At 37.6% G+C, this 16,349-nt stretch overlaps 1 protein-coding gene across 2 annotated transcripts in view; it reads left to right on the top strand.

The window, feature by feature from the left end:
• The window catches only part of TMEM245 (transmembrane protein 245), a gene marked incomplete at its 5' end in the record, with an annotated part of 65,707 nt that overhangs the window by 34,827 nt on the left and 14,531 nt on the right, over positions 1-16,349 (top strand). For both annotated transcript variants that reach the window (XM_084236793.1, XM_084236792.1), the window contains 5 exons: positions 170-301; positions 4,493-4,615; positions 4,744-4,889; positions 13,004-13,104; positions 14,969-15,143. In XM_084236793.1, coding sequence (XP_084092919.1) covers positions 170-301; positions 4,493-4,615; positions 4,744-4,889; positions 13,004-13,104; positions 14,969-15,143 — 677 coding nt within the window. The remainder of the gene's footprint in view (positions 1-169; positions 302-4,492; positions 4,616-4,743; positions 4,890-13,003; positions 13,105-14,968; positions 15,144-16,349) is intronic.

Raw genomic sequence — 16,349 nt, 5'->3', positions numbered from 1 at the left:
TACATTTCATGTGTTTGGTTGGAGTTTTATTTCATTTTTTAAATAATACCATTTTCTTTCCTTGTGAGTACTTAATAAAGTGTTTCAGTGGGCCTAAAACAAAAAGGTTACTTGCTTTTTTTTATTCTTTAAGATGGCAATTTCATCTCTGAACTGTTTTATTCCATAGAACATTACACACTCAGGAAGACACAGAGGACACAAGATGCACATAAGTCGTCAGAACAGCTGGCTGGGAGACATCCTGGACTGGCAGGATATTGCTTCCTTTGTTCACGAGAACATCGAGACTTTTCTTTCGGTAAAAGATAGTCTTTCTGGTTCAACCAAACTTGGAAATAAAGCAGAAACCCCAATTCCTAGTTTTCTTCACACTTAGAGGCCTTTAGTTACCATATTTTTATTTTCTATTTATTTATTTATTTATTTTTTTAGAAGCATGTTTTATTTATTTATTTATTTGTTTGTTTGTTTGTTTTTGTTTATACATGCACTGGGTACAGTCAGAAGCGCAGGAGGGTGAGAGAATTCACCAGAGCCAGAGCGGGGAGCAGAGCAGGCAGAAGGACCGAAGTACACTGCTGAGGGGAGCAGCGGGCGGCAGGAGAGGTCTGCGCGCCATATGGGACCCTCCTTCGGTGGCCAGGGAGCAGCCAGGGATCGAATCGGCGCCGCAGAGGCTGCGGGCAGCTTCGCAACCCAGCGCTCAACCGCTGCGCCACCGGGGAGGCCCAGTTACCATGTTTTTAATATATGACATTTGCAGTTTTGAAAATTCTCAATACTCAGAGGGCGCCTCAAATGTTCTTCCCAGATGCCTCTACTGTGGTTGAAGAATGCGAGCATTACTTTGGCTCTCAGATTCTCATATATGGATGTCCTCTTCCCCTAAGGCTGAGCAGAATGTCCCTAGCTAGACAGCTAGGAAGGGAGCTATCTATTTAGTGCAAATGAGCTTTTGTAATGGAACTATGGTTCCAGTTGCAGTAGCGAGACTGCATAGGACCACTCAAAATCCTAGCTTGTTTTGTTCCCATGTACCACCCACTTCTGCCTTGTTTTCTAGAGGATGAAAGGCAGCAACAAAGAGCTTGCAGCATTGATAAGTTTAGCCAACTCTTCATTCCATGGTGTGTCTTGAGAGTGTCTTGGCATGTGGCTTTTCACCTAGATGAGAATTTTCTTGAGAATAAACTTGTGACTTTCACCAATTTTACAAAAATTGAGGTTGCAGTGCTAGGTTTTTTAAAATTTAATTTTTATCAAAATAATAGATGGCATAGCTGAAAAGTAAAAAATACTTTAAGATTTTTAGTAAAAAATAGTGCTGTATTCCATGCTTCTCCACTTCATCTTACTCCCCAGAAAAAAACATCAATTTCTCTTAACTTTCTTGGGTTGTTTACATTTCTAAAATAATGTTTGTGCTGGGCCTCCCTGGTGGCGCAGGGGTTAAGACACAACCTAAGAAAAAATCCACAGCCACTGCAGCACAAGTTCCATTCCTGGCCGGCCAGGGAGAAACCCACATGGTGGGACAGATCTCTCCTGTCTTGCCCGCTGCTCCCCTCAGCAGTGTACTTCAGTCCGTCTGCTTGTTCTATTCCCCACTCTGTCTCTGGTGAATTCTCTCACTGTTCCCCCCCCTACCCCCCCTGTGCATCTCTGGCCTGCACCCCAATTCTTGTATAAAAATAAATGTTAAAAAAAAAATAATGTTTGTGCTGTCCCATCATGGTTTTGCAGTTTTAGACATTATCTTTTTTTTTTTTTTAAAGATTTATTTATTTATGCATACAAGAGCTGGGGTGCAGGCCAGAGATGCAGTGGTGTGAGAGAATTCACCAGAGACAGAGTGGGCAGACAGACTGAAATACACTGATGAGAGGAGCAGCGGGCGAGACAGGAGAGGTCTGCTTCACCAAGTGGGTTGCTCCCTGGCTGGCCTTAACCCTTTTGCCGCCAGGGAGGCCCCTAGACATTATCTTTTGGCTTCCTAATACGGAGGGCGGGATAGAGATGTGGCTTGTTTTACAAGTCCCTCAGTCTTCCTTCTACCTCCCTTGTGGGTTTCTTTCCCACTCCTTTGCTCCTGTCTCACTTTTACACTCACGCTGTCCCTTCCTTCCATTCACCTAATATAGTTACAACAGTTTGGGATGAGATCTAGAAATTCTTGTTTTTCAGTTTTAGGAATTTTTTTAATGTTATGTTTTTGATACTTCTGTTTTATTTAGTCTAGTGGTTCTCAAAATTTTTGGTCTGAAGACTCGAAAGAGCTTTAATTATGTGGGTTATAGTATTGCTATATGTTATATTAACAATCTGAGAATTTTTAGGCTACTCATCAATTGTTAAAAAATATTACATGTTAACATAAAGAACATGTTTTCTGTGTCTGAAAAATTTTCCAAAACAAACAAAATTTGATTTAGTGAGACAGTGCCTTTCTTTCACATTTTTGCAAATGTGTATAATGTATGGATTTGCATATCTTCTGCATTCATTCTGTTGGAATTTATTGTGTTGATTGAAGTATTTGAAAAATATCCAGCCTCATACATATATGTATTGGAAATGAGAGAACCCTTTTAATAACTTTTTCAGATAATTGTGGCTAGTCTTCTTTGATACTATACCAAAATTCAATGAATGGGATTTCTTAGAGGTTAGTTGCAGTGTGGAATTGGAAACTTTATCTGTGAACTTTTTGTATTCTCTTATGTTAAAGTCTGTTGATCCAGCTTGGTTAAGAATGGGTCTTTTACTCTTGTAATATCCTGGTGATTTGGAATATGGGTTCACTAATTGCTGTATACCTTCTAAATATTGACAGATTTTGTTATACATTATAAAAAAAAATCACAGTTTGTATCATCACCTATCTTATCAAAAAATGTTTTAAGAAGCTGACTGATCAATCTTTCATTCCTGCCATTATTCTTATAGTACTCAATGACTCTTTGTATTCTGAACCTTCTTCCTAATCTCCTTGGGTACACAGTAAGTTTGACTATTGTTGCCAGTCTAACAATTACAAGAGGGTATTTCCTATCAGTATGACCCAAGAGCAATTTAAAAATTTTTTTGATTAAAAATTCCAAAATAACTGATGCCCCCAAAAGAATGCTTGTCAAAATCACAAGTAAGGGCATTGTTGGTTTGTTTCTTGGAATCAGTGGCATTATTCATTCATTCTTTATTCCACAAGGTCAAACAGTCAAACATGCATATTTTTGTAGGCATTGTGGTGCATTTTCTAGAATTTTATGTAAGGAGTTTTTGTAAGTGAAAATAGCCTGTCAAAGTTCTCTTACGAAGACTGAACTGAGGTTTGCAAGAAATGCCGAGGATAACAAAATAAGCCTTTTATCATGACACATTTGAGGTAGGAAAGGAATGGACAGGCCTTTCATAGAACAGACGGTATAACTTGAACATATGACAAAACCCAGAACTGCTATTTTGAAAAGGACACCAAAATAAAATTAGACTTTGGGCTTTCTGGTCCCAGCTCTAGTTTTACTTATTAGCTTTATGTACTTGGACGAGTTTTAAAAAATCTCTGAGCTATAGTTAGACTAAAGATGGTAACGTCTTTCCTCTTAGCGTTGTTGTGAGGTTGATGGGAGCATCCTAAAAACTGAAGGAGGGTGCTTTTCTGATCAATGTGTTTTCATGTTTTTTTCTTATGAGAAAGGATAGTCCACTTTAGAAGATTTGAACAGATGTTATCATGAGGGAATTTAAGTTCATCAAGAGATAGGAAATGAAAACATGTAGGTGTGCTATAGATATTATACATCTTCCTTTAGTAATGTTTAGCATATATTAATAACATTCATTTTATATCTGTTTCTGGTAGATGTGCAGGTGATGAATCAACTGAACTTAGTAGGTCCTCATATAATAGTTGTCATCTTATCTGAGCAAAGATTTTCAGCTGCAGAGCTCTGCCCTTAATCCTATATATGCCTTTCTTTTATTGTTGATTTTAGTGAAGCCATTGAAGTGATGCTTTTGTATTTGTAGATGAATCTTTTGAGTTGGAGGTTGCAAGGGATGGGGGAAATACCTAGTAAGACAAATGCTAGAATTTCATGACCTGCCCTTGTGTTTCTACAAGCTAAATATAATCACAGGTTGCATTATGGTTTACTTTTCTGTACATATTTTTTCTATGCATACCTTTTTTGCATAATTATGCTAAATACAAAATTTTGGTCCTTTTTTTAAATTTAGCATTGTATCATAAAATATTTTTGTTATTAATAGTTATTCTTAATGGTTGCCTAATATTATTTGGATTTGATTCACCCAAATTCACTTAATCTTTCTAGTCAGCATTCAGACTTCTTTAGATGACTTTTGTTTGTTTCATTTAAAATAATACTCAGTTCTTGTCTTTTCAGCTTATGGCATTGTATTAGCACTAGCTAGCTATAGAAACCTCTCTCCTGAGGTTCTAATATTCAGCTTTCCCTCCTGTTAGATCTTAGAGTCTCTGTGGATTGTTATGAGCCGCAATGTGAGCCTGCTTTTTACCACTGTCACAACGCTCCTGACCATCGTCTTCTACAGCGGGACTGCCCTTCTCAATTTTGTGCTGTCTCTGGTATGTACATGGTGATAGGCACACGTCATGTCCTATTCCACAGCAAAGCGTGTTTTTGGCTCCTTTTGTTTCCTTTCTGTAATTTTCAGATGTGATTTTTTTAGGAGACGTTGTCCTTTGTTTTGCAGATAATTTTCCTGACCACGCTATTTTATCTATTAAGTTCCAGTGATGAGTACTACAAGCCAGTGAAGTGGGTGATAAGTCTGACACCACTCTCTCAGCCAGGTCCTTCCTCTAATATTATTGGCCAATCTGTGGAAGAAGCTATCAGGTAGGGATAAGATTTATACTCTTCTTCCTTCCTTCAGAAACTGTTTTTCATGAGAAGCCTCATTTCTGTCTTGACCTGCCTAGTAATAGCTTAAACTAAATAATATGATGAACATTGGTATTCTTAATTTTTTTTTTACTTCCTCCTGAGAGAATAATACGAGCAGTGCAAATGTTAAGAAAAAAAAATTCAGAGCAGTTTCAATACTCTACTCTCAAGTCTGTGATTCACAGGGATTTAATGACTGCCTCCATTGGCTTTTCATGTACAGACTCTTGCTTTAGCTCCTGTTTTATGTCACTTGCTCAGGAAAATCCCCTCTTGTGCCACATTACTCCTCACTTCTCAGAACCCTCCTCTCTCAGGAATTCTAGGTTTGTTCAGGGAAGAGAGTATACCTTCCTATTTCTTCCTCTCTCCTGCAGCCTATGCAGAGGCTATGTCCTCTGCAAAGGGTAGGTTGGATACAAGATGTAAACTTTTTGGTTATCTCCAAGTTGTAGTCTCTCTATGCATCTCAGATGCTGACCAGAACTTTCCATCAGTCATGCCTTCTGAGGTTCATGCACTGCCTCATGGCTTCTCAATAAGATGATTCTCCAGCTTTACTGGCTCCTGGTCCCTTTTCTCTTCATCATTTCAGGTATTGGAGACCAGCCCAGGCCTAGCTCAGCCACTCCCCCAAACCTTGTCCCTTGTTCCTTTTAACTCATTAATAAGACTACAATTTTTACTACTTATGAATAAGCTACTCACATTAAATCATTTTATACATTAGAGCTCCTTTTTCTAACAAGTTGTTAACCAGGTGGTTTTAAGCTTCTCTTAAATAGTGAATCTTTGACTGGCATTTATTTTTCACACACTTAAAAAAAAATACTACTTCTTGAAACTAGTCTGCCACAGAAATCTTGATTTGATCCAATAATCCTGACTGGCTAATCTTGCCTAATTTTTCCCTGTATACATGTGACAGCTGGTGAGGATATCACTTTTATCTTTGGAAAAACCTCAGTTACATTCAAATAACATATATGTTCCTAAAACAGTCTCTCTGAAATCTTTGTTATGTTTTCTCTCTTCTTATTACTGACAAGGCCTGAGTCATCTTAACACTATCTTACTTCCCTGATTAGACATTAATTAGGATTAAAAACTTTTTTTTGAAAAGCTCTTCACCCCCTAAGGTGCTCTCAGCATCATCCATCCATGTAAAGATTCCAGGTTTTGGGTGTATGTTAACTAATGTAACAGCTTCCGGGTGAAGCTGTCTTCAGGAAAGATTAGCTTATTGACTTTAGTGCCCTTTCTAGGCCTATGTGACCACTGCTTTTATCCTTATTGAGTAAATAAAATGATGAAAATTCTAGTAATATATGAACTTAAGTTGATCTAAGTGACATTTGTCTGACTCAAAAATGTCTATGGAAAGGCTCTGCCAAAAAGGAAAAGTAACCTGCCTTCCTATTAGGATAAAAGCTATTGAACCACCCGTATTAAAGGCTGGTTAACTAGAATCCTCTAGTTCAGCCAAGCCTTACAAAAAAATAGCTACTTTGTCCATAGAGAACTTCATAAAGATGGTACTTTATTTTTCGAAGGTAATCTCTAATAACACTCTTATTCCCATTGAAGTTTTTCTGTTTTCAAATTCTGGTTCTTGGATTTTCTTTTGTCCTGTTTTCTTAGAGTGAACCTCTTGCCAGCCATCATCTAAATGTCTGTCATTGAGCCATCTTTTTTTCCTACCAAATACGCTGTTTTAAACTTTTTAATATTGTTTGCTTGGAATTGGTAAGCAAAACTGTGATCTGCATCTCGGTTCAGCTGATTGAACATGCCCTTCTGCTATAGCAGAAGAAGCTGGTTGGGGGAGAAGATCATGAGATAAACTTGTGGTATTGTTAAAACTATTCAGATGGACACAAGAAGCTGGCAGCTAAAAATTTAGATTTTCCACTGGAGATAATTTAAGATTAGCACTGCTGTCATCTATGGAGATATGAGGAAATACATATCTTTTTATCAGTACAAACTAGAGTTGCCTTCTTGGGCTTGCATACATTAATTATGCTCTATAATAGTAGCCTCTATCTTGGTTCCAAAGTATATTAGGGCAAAAATCTTTAGTTTAATCATTTTATTTTAATACAGAAAAATCTTTTAACAACTCTAAGTACCAGAACTATAATCCTAATGGTTACAAAAAATTGATAAATTTTTTCAAGTCTGAAAAATATGGTATAAACTTATGACCCACACCATTTTTCTAACCAATATTAAGTTAAATAAACTAAAATTTATAATTTTAGTTCACATTTATAAATTCAAGTCATACTTGGCAGTTGAAATCCTTTTTTTCTCTTTCTTTATTGGACTAAATTCAAGACACATCAAAATGCGCAGATTTTATGTAGCTTCTTTTGAAGAAACTTCTTAAGCATATATGATAGCTGTGAGTTCTGGTTCTAAGAGCTCTTGTCAAATTTTGCATCCTGAAGGATTGTGTTCAATATGGTGTATGTTTCTTCTTTTAGAAAGTTTTTAAGAGGAAAAATATCATACAAATGTTTATGAAAATCATTAGTGTTCTGAGAGTGCACTTAAGTCTGCAAATTATCTGTGATAAGTTTTATAAGCATCAGTCATTAGTTATCATCAGTGTTGCATTTAAGTAGAAATCATTAAACTCATTTTACATGGTCCATTAATAAGGTAAAAGTGGAATTTAAATTGGTGGTTAACTGCATGATCAGACAGTGAAAGCATCTTTGTTCTTCGCGCATTGCCTTCTGAAATATGTGGCTACTTTAAAATCACTGTCTCATTGAATTTTTGAAGCTTAATTATTATTCTCAATTCTGAATAAGTATTCTTCTAAATTGAATACATTGGGTTTTCATTCATGAATTGTAGAGCTAGTGGCATGCCTCCTTGTCCCCAAACCATTTTCCTCCCCTTAGAGCATGTTGTGTCCCGAATGTTTGCATCGCACCCTTCTTCCCTGATGCTCCCATTCTGCTTGCTCTGGTGGAGATATTGCACATTACTAAGTTGCATGTTGTCACGGCCTCAGTGCAATTTAGTGTGTGTGATATTTTCACATGAGTGCATGCACACGGGTATGGCTCTTGCTTGTGGAGTTACAGCTATTCAGTGTCAGTGGGTGAAAGTCCAGCTGATGAACTGGATGGGAGAGTGTGTGTACCGTGATATTTTCATATGGGAAAATGAACATGCTTCCCCCACTTTTGGAGAATTAGAAGACTTTGTACTAAAAATAATTATTGTTAAATCAGTCATTTAATCAATCACTAGTTCCGTTTTTGACTTTGAATGAATTAAGTGTCCATTGGAAAAAAATTCTCATGCATTTAAGACTATAAACAGTGTTGGTTTAAATTAATATATGTAAGGAAGAGTTTAAAGCTATTCTATAAGAAAATGTATTTTCATTTATTTGAAGAGATATCTCTCTTGACACTGTAACAGAGACAGAAGCTCTTGTGCATATTGGGGAAAATTAAATTAACTACAATTTTTAAATAACAAGGTCAGTAAATGCCTTTTAAACTACCTGATTAAAGGTGGGTCTAATAAACCTGAATCTTTCTAAGGAAAAATGACCTTCAAAAACTCTTTTATATGTTTAACTTCTCATAATGATGTTCTCAGAGTTGTTAGATTCATTTTAATAGGCTTAGAATAGAATTAATATTGAGATACAAATATTTGCTATTTGCCTCTATAACTGAAACAACCTCTTGTTAATTTTTTAGTTAACAGTAGAGTAAACATTCATGTTAAACTATGTAGTAATGACATAAAAATGTTAATACTTCCAAGGACTCCAGACGATCTGATGTGATGCTGTGGTTATATGTTGTCTGTGTGTGACCATTATTCCTAGTGGAATGGGAGGCTACCGTGCAAGCCGCCCCTGGGTCCCCTCAGCAGCATCCTAGGTCTGCGTGAACAGTGTGGCCAGTTCCCTTTGGAATGGGAAATCCAGTGTCAACCAGCTTTCTGTACATTTTACAATGAAAATGGGCCACTCAGGCAGATGAGCCAGGAAAGAGGAAGGCAAGTACCTTCCCAAGAGAGGTTTGTAGTGAGCAAGAGAACTTGGGCTGCTTTCCCCAACTGGTAATTTTATATGCGGTGTCTCTGGAAGCTGGCATGTCCCTTTCCACTAGTCACTCTTTTCTTGAGGCGCAGTGTGTGGCAGGGAGGGTAAAAAACTGGTAAGTAAATAATCTCTTTTGTTTTCTGGAGGAATGACAGTCTCACAATATTCTTATTTCATCATTAGAAAGCGGGTAGAACCAGATAAGGACATGTTGGAAGGAGGCAGAATTTGATGTGGGGCTCTTTACTCTCCTTTTGTTTCTTAGGCACCTGCCTTCTACCCTTCTGTGGTCTAGGGTCCCATGCATTCTGAGGGCCTGACTATGATGTAACATTCTCTCCACTCCTCTCCTTGCTTCAAATCTCATTCCATTAAAAGTAGGGTTAGCTGATCAAATCCTGAGTTATCCGGATAGTTTTCTCTCACTCGGATAAAGAGCAACAATTATCTTTTGGTCAGAAATGAGAGAAGTAAAGTATTAGGTAGCTTGTGAAAGAGGAAGTTTTTCATACTAGAATTTATAAAGGGTAAAGACAGCTGGTTAAGAGGAATTAAAATCCTAACCAATCATTTGAAATCAATTCAAGCATCTATTGCTAAGGAGATATATATATATATATATATATATATATATATATCAGCAATTGATATCAGCAATTACAATTATTTACTATTTATTTATTATAACAATATACAATTATTTATATATATCCTCATATATATATATAATTATATGGACAAGGTGTGGGCACACACCCCTTTAGTGCTCTACAGTGTAACTATACAATAGTGTTTATTCGGGGGAAAGCTAAAAGCAGGAAAAAATCTGATTGTGTGTGAATTTAGAATTTTTATTTGCAGACAGGTATGATTAGATGGGGCCTGAATGAATTGGATGCACTATGATCTGCCTTCTAGTGGAGTAGGGGCCCTCCCCCAGAATGGTCTGCATATGGCTCAGGGGCAAGGAAACATCTACAGGACTAAGAGTGGAAGTTCTTTGAGTGAGTGAGAATGTCGCCCTCCTAGAAGGGGGGCACCTGCAACACAGTGGCTGATATCAATTTCCTCTTCCACTGAACCAGCTTGGCTGAGCAAAACAAGGGATGTAAAGAGCCTCCAGAGTCGTCTGAATTTGATGTTCTTTTTATGGCTCTGTGCTGGAAAAACTTGGAGATGTAGTTGGAGAACAGATGTCAGTCATTAAGAATGACTGAAAAGAGGTGGTAGAAGACTGAGCACAGGCAAATCCTCATCTATTCAAGAGAGGGCTGAGAGAGAGTGGAGGGACACTATATGTTACATAAGCCATAGACTGGTGACCTTGATAAAGGTTTTTTGTAAATGTCTACAGTATGTGATCTTGACTGTGAGCAGTGATAAAGGGAAGAAGTTGATGGTGGTCCTGATGGGGCCATGGATTCACCCAGTGCAAGTCTTATGTAACCTCCCTTAGAAAATGACACAATCGAAGTGATTGTGATTCTTGCAGGAGATTAGTGTGTCGTAATTTCTTCCTTTGATGGCAAGACAGCACAATGCTCATTGAATCTAAGTACTCAAAACATATTGATTAAAAGGTTGTTATCAATGAGTGGACTAAATGAGGGGGATGCATTGGTATGATCTAAGGAATATTCTTGCATTGATTAAACTAATGATTTCTGTTAACTCATTGAAATAGTATTGTACATGCCATTAGTTATATTTGATTATGAATAAATTATTCCTAGCACTCTGAATTTTAGGTTCCAAAGAACCTGAAAGATGAGTGGTTATGTGTGTGTGTGTGTAGTATTTTGGATTAATGCTCAAAATAGCCTGGTTAGTACCTTACAATTTCAATAACTAATCCACAGCTTGGTGGTATGCTATTTGCACTTCAAAAACTGTTGTCACACACGGCTCCTCTTTAGCACAAAGCGAAAAATAGGTATACTCCAACAACTGGAAGGAGAAAAGAGCAGCAAACTATGTTCATTATTTTTAGTTTTATTACAATTCTGGTTAGTTATCACGACACAATGATATAGTAGCACTGACTTAGTTGAGTGCTTATTGTGCACCAGGGACTAAGCTTAGCACTTCAGCCACATTATCCATTTTCATCAAAACACTACACGCTGAATACTCTTAACCCTTTTTGCAGTTGAGGAAAGTGAGGCTCAGGGAAGTTTTATAATTTTTAAGATCATGCCACTAATAAGTGACAGGATTTACTACCTCCTTCTCAAAAGCTTCCTTTTCCTTTTCTGCTACGGAAGTGATTTCATTGTCTCTTTGGCTGGTGTATCTTTGTCTTTAAGTTCCCTCTGAGAAGATAGCCCATTGCCCCATTTTCTCTAGACTTGCCCCTTGCTATAGCTTATCCTTTCCCATGACTATTCTATTCTGTTACATCTCAAATCTCTTGTCCTAAGTTCTCTATTAAACTTTGTCTCTTACTTCTAGCTACCTCCAGGGTATTTTCATTATCCTGTTTTCTTACCATTGCCCAAACTAAATGTATACCCTTTTCCTCCACAGCTCACGTTCTGGACTTCTTCCTGTCTTTGAGACACTGCCATTCTTTTTCCCACAGACTTGAAATCTGAAGCTACGTCATTTTTCCTCTTTCCTTCATCTCTTCTATTCAGTTGCTTTTCAGATCTTTTTTTATTTGCTGTGAACTATCTCCCTTTAGGTCTTTTTGACACCACTTTAATCTGGGTCCTTATTGCCAGAGGTCACAAGGCACCATTAGGGCATTCTCAAGTGAAACTGTTGGTCAGGATGACCAAGAAGGTTTTATAATTTGAGGAATCATTCTATCATCAAATCCATGTTTCAGAACCCTACTTAATGACTGAATCTCTAGGCTCCAGAGCTTAACGTGGTTCTTCTTGGGATGCTTTGGAAAAGCTTGGTGCTTCCTTTTGTGTGTACAGCGTGACCTTTGCTGCCACAGTCTCTGCTATTTCAATTAGGACTATTTTTATTTCTCTCATAATACATGAGCATACCTTTCCTGCACCCCACAGAACCCTGTTTTATAATTTTGTGATACCGTAGGGTAATTTAAGCTTTGCTGCCATTGTGCTTTCTCTGAGCAGTTCCTTATTTTTCCCCTGTACACAGTACTATGTTAATCTCCTAGCTAAAATGCAAAAATGAAGCTAGTGAGATTGTGCATTTTCATGTATAGCATTCCTATTAACCATCAAAAATATGTGTCTATTTTTACACCTCTTATTATTTTCCTCTTTGATTTTACTTTGGAGTTAATAAAAATTTTTTTCTTCATAAATTCTTCCCCAGTGACCTACATTCTTTGACAGCATTTGTATAAGTTACTTTGTAGGTTTGGTTGTATAGCTGAAGCACTGTGGGATGATACTGCAAGAGAAACCCGCATGGCATAAGAGAAGGGAGATGGATGAAGTTCAAGTTATATTATCCTCTACTTGCTCTTCCTAAAGGGAAGGATGGCAACAGCCTCTAATTCTTAGAGTTTAACAATATCATTAGAAATATACTCAACTTTTGGGCCTCTCTGGTGGTGCAGGTGGTTGGACACAGCGCTTTGAAGCTGTGTGCATTCTTTGCAGCGTGGGTTCGATCTTGGCCGGCTGGGGAGATACCCACATGGTGTGGCAGATCTCTCCTGTCTCACCCACTGCTCCCCTCAACAGTGTATTTCATCATTCTTTCTGTTCTATTCCCCACTCTATCTCTGGTGAATCCTCTCACCCTCCCATGCCTCTGACTGTACCCCAGTTATTGTATAAATAAATAAATCTTTAAAAAAAAATAAACATTTCCGAGTTCTAGAATAAGGTATTTCTTTGAAATAAAACACAAACAGTATTCTCAGACTATTGGAGGTGAAATGAAGCCATTCCCAGATTTAGAATGACATAGCCATAAGTCTAGAAATACTTATTTTTCTCAGTCACAATATGGTACTGTGTTCATCAACTTTTCCTTTTATCTTTGGCCATTCTAGAGGGGTGTTTGATGCTTCCCTCAAAATGGCTGGCTTCTATGGATTGTATACCTGGCTGACTCATACTATATTTGGCATCAATATTGTCTTCATACCATCAGGTAACAGTCATCATAACTTCCACTGTTTTCTGTATAAGGAAACCTAAGCCATTTTGCTATATACATTGGGAAATGCCATCTTCAAGTATAAAACATTAAATTTTGTGGTTTGAGATTTACTCTAGTTCAGATTAGGAGCCAAATATTATTTGCAATGTTCGTTTATGGCTGTATCCCCAGTAGTGATAGTGAGCACTGAGCACTGCACAAGTAATGAATCGATGGGCTAGCACTTAGCATAACACCTGGCACATAATTGGCACACGATCAATGTTTGAACTGATCTGAAAAGCAGGGAACAATGAGTTTGGTCATGTAGGTTTGTCCCAGGAAAGATACCCTTCTTAGGGTAGGGGTACATAAACTGTCAGCACATCTTATAAGATCCATTCTGATTAATACACTTATTCCATAAGCACCAGGGTGATTTAATGACCAATTTTTACTTTTTTCCTCTGTTATCTCTCCTCCTTTTCTTTTACTTTTTCTTCTTTTGTTTCTGTAGCCATTTGTCTTCCCAGATAGATGTGCTTTCCACACTTACTTCTGCCATCATTTTTCCCCCATTTGCCTGTGCCCTCTTCCTTCTTTGCATTCCCAAGTTCATAAATGACCTTCCTATTTAATGATCTTTAAGCCACCATGTGACATGCAGGCAAGCCTGAGGGCTCATGGAAATGGTTACTTTTTAACAACTCTGTGAAGTAGGCAGTGTAGGTAGTGTCCTTGTTGTGTATATGAGAAACCAAAGTTTTGCAAGGTCACATACCTGATAATGAACAGTAGGACTAGAACTGGAGTCCATATTGCTTGACTCATTCTGGAGGGCAGCCAGATTTTCTCTAAAGTGCTTCAACATACTGCTCTGGGAGGGGGTGGCTTCAAATAAAGTCTTTCAGCTACAAGGGTTTTCTTTTTTTAAAATTATATTTCATTTTTATTACAAGCAAGATGAGGACTATATATTCATATCTGAGGTTTAGAAACTAATTTCTGATCTGACTTTGGACGCAGTACAAATTTTGACCAGTTCTACATTATAAGACTGGATAATAATTTACCCATGACTCAGAATAACAATTATAGTACACTGAAATGTTGTTACTTAAGAACAAATTCATGAGGTAAATATACAGTTTAAGAAAATTTTATAATATCAGGTTTTAAAATATAGGACCTTCTATTTACCCAAAGGACACAAAAACATCAATTCCAAAGAACACCTGCACCCCTATGTTTATAGCAGCTCTATTTACAATAGCTAAGCTTTGGAAACAGCCCAAATGCCCAAAAATAGATGACTGGATCAAGAAGATGTGGTATATTTTTTATATATACCATGGAATATTCCTCAGCATTCAAAAAAGATAAACGCATGCAATTTGCAGCAACATGGATGGCGCTGGAAGGGATCATGCTCAGCGAAATAAGCCAGAAAGAAAAAGAAAAATAACGGATGGTCTCACTCATAGCAGGAATCTAGAAAACTTAAATAAGGGACCAGGAAAATGAATAACTATAAGAAAGTGAAAATCAAAATCAACAAAAAGCTGTGAACCAGAGACAGTTTTTGGGGAGTGGGGGGCGGGAGGGGAGGGATTGGGGTCAGAATGGGGGGGTTGCAAATGTATGGGGAATATAAAAATAAAATTTATTATTAAAAAAAAAAGTATATGTAAAAAAAAAAAAATAGGACCTTCATTTAACAAGCTAATTGTGTTAGGCGAGTTATCATTCCCCTGAAGTTTGAGCTTGTATTTTCTTTAATTTGGGTGGAAATTTTTAAGTAGGAGAAGCCTAGTAGCTTAGGTGCTGCTGTTTTGTTACTGTGTTGATGTTGTCTTTGTTTGTATGTTTTTAATAGCTTTAGCAGCAATCCTTGGAGCAGTGCCATTTCTGGGGACATATTGGGCAGCCATACCTGCAGTGCTAGACCTGTGGCTTACACAAGGCTTAGGATGCAAAGCCATCTTACTCTTGGTTTTTCATCTCTTACCAACATACTTTGTAGATACTGCCATCTATTCTGATATATCAGGGTAAGTATTGCAAAAAACTTCTAAGTTGCTGGGGAATCATTTCCAGGGATTGTGGTGGCCTTTTTTAAATCATGTTTTTCTTTTTTTCTTTTGATAGAGTTTGATATCTCTTTTTGAAATTGCATTAAGTAAATCAGTCTAATTCTCATTTAGTCATATATCCTTATTCACATAACTTATTAGAAGCTAACATATGACCAATGTTGAATTTTAATAACCTACTCAAGTTCAGAATATGGCTGACTTTCGTAGTAGTGAACATACTCATCTTTCTTTCAGTAAAGCTCATCATTATAATAATGGTAGACAGGGTCAAAGTTTATAGAAAGAGTACTTCCCTTTAGTTAATTTGAAAGTATGGAAGTTGATTTGTATGTCACTTTGTTTCTCTAGTAAGTGAAAGTAGATAATGACAGAGAACTACTAAGTTTTTGAGTAAAAAAAATAAACAACTCCGTGAGCAAGCCAATTGGGAATTTTATTTTATTTTTTTAAAGATTTATTTCCTTTTTTTTTTTAATTAATAAATTTTATTTTTGAATACAAGTGCTGGGGTACAGGCCAGAGGTGTGTGTGTGGCGGGGGCAGGGTGGTGGTGAGAGGATTCACCAGAGACAGAGTGGGGAACAGAACAGGCAGACTGACCAAAGTACACTGCTGACGGGAGCAGTGGGGCGAGTCAGGAGAGGTCTGCTGCGCCATGTGGGTTGTTCCCTGGCTGGCTGGGAATCGAACTTGTGCTGCAGTGGCTGCGGACAGCTTCATAGGTTGTGTCTTAACCCTTGCACCACCAGTGAGGCCCCAGTTGGGAATTTTAATGCCTAAAACTTGAAAGTTAAAGATAAAAGAACATTATAACTTGTTGGGTTTTTTTTTTTTAAAGATTTATTTATTTATGCATACAAGAGCTGGAGTACAGGCCAGAAATGGTGGGGGGGGAGGGGAGGGTGAGAGGATTCACCAGAGACAGAGTGGGGAACAGAACAGGCTGAGTGGAATACACTGCTGAGGGCAGCAGCAGGTGATACAGGAGAGGTCTGCTGCACCATGTGGGTTGCTCCCTGGCCAGCCGGGGATTGAACTCACGCTGCAGAGGCTTCAGATTGCTTCATAGTGTGGTGCTTAACCCCTTGCGCCACCAGTTGAAATTTAAGTAGTATCAGTAGTTATATGATTTATATTATGTGCTTTCATTTCTTTAAACTT

This window comes from Talpa europaea, assembly GCF_964194135.1.
Source record: "Talpa europaea genome assembly, chromosome: 7".
Taxonomy (NCBI): Eukaryota; Metazoa; Chordata; class Mammalia; order Eulipotyphla; family Talpidae; genus Talpa; species Talpa europaea.
This window is presented reverse-complemented; position numbering and strand designations above follow the sequence as displayed.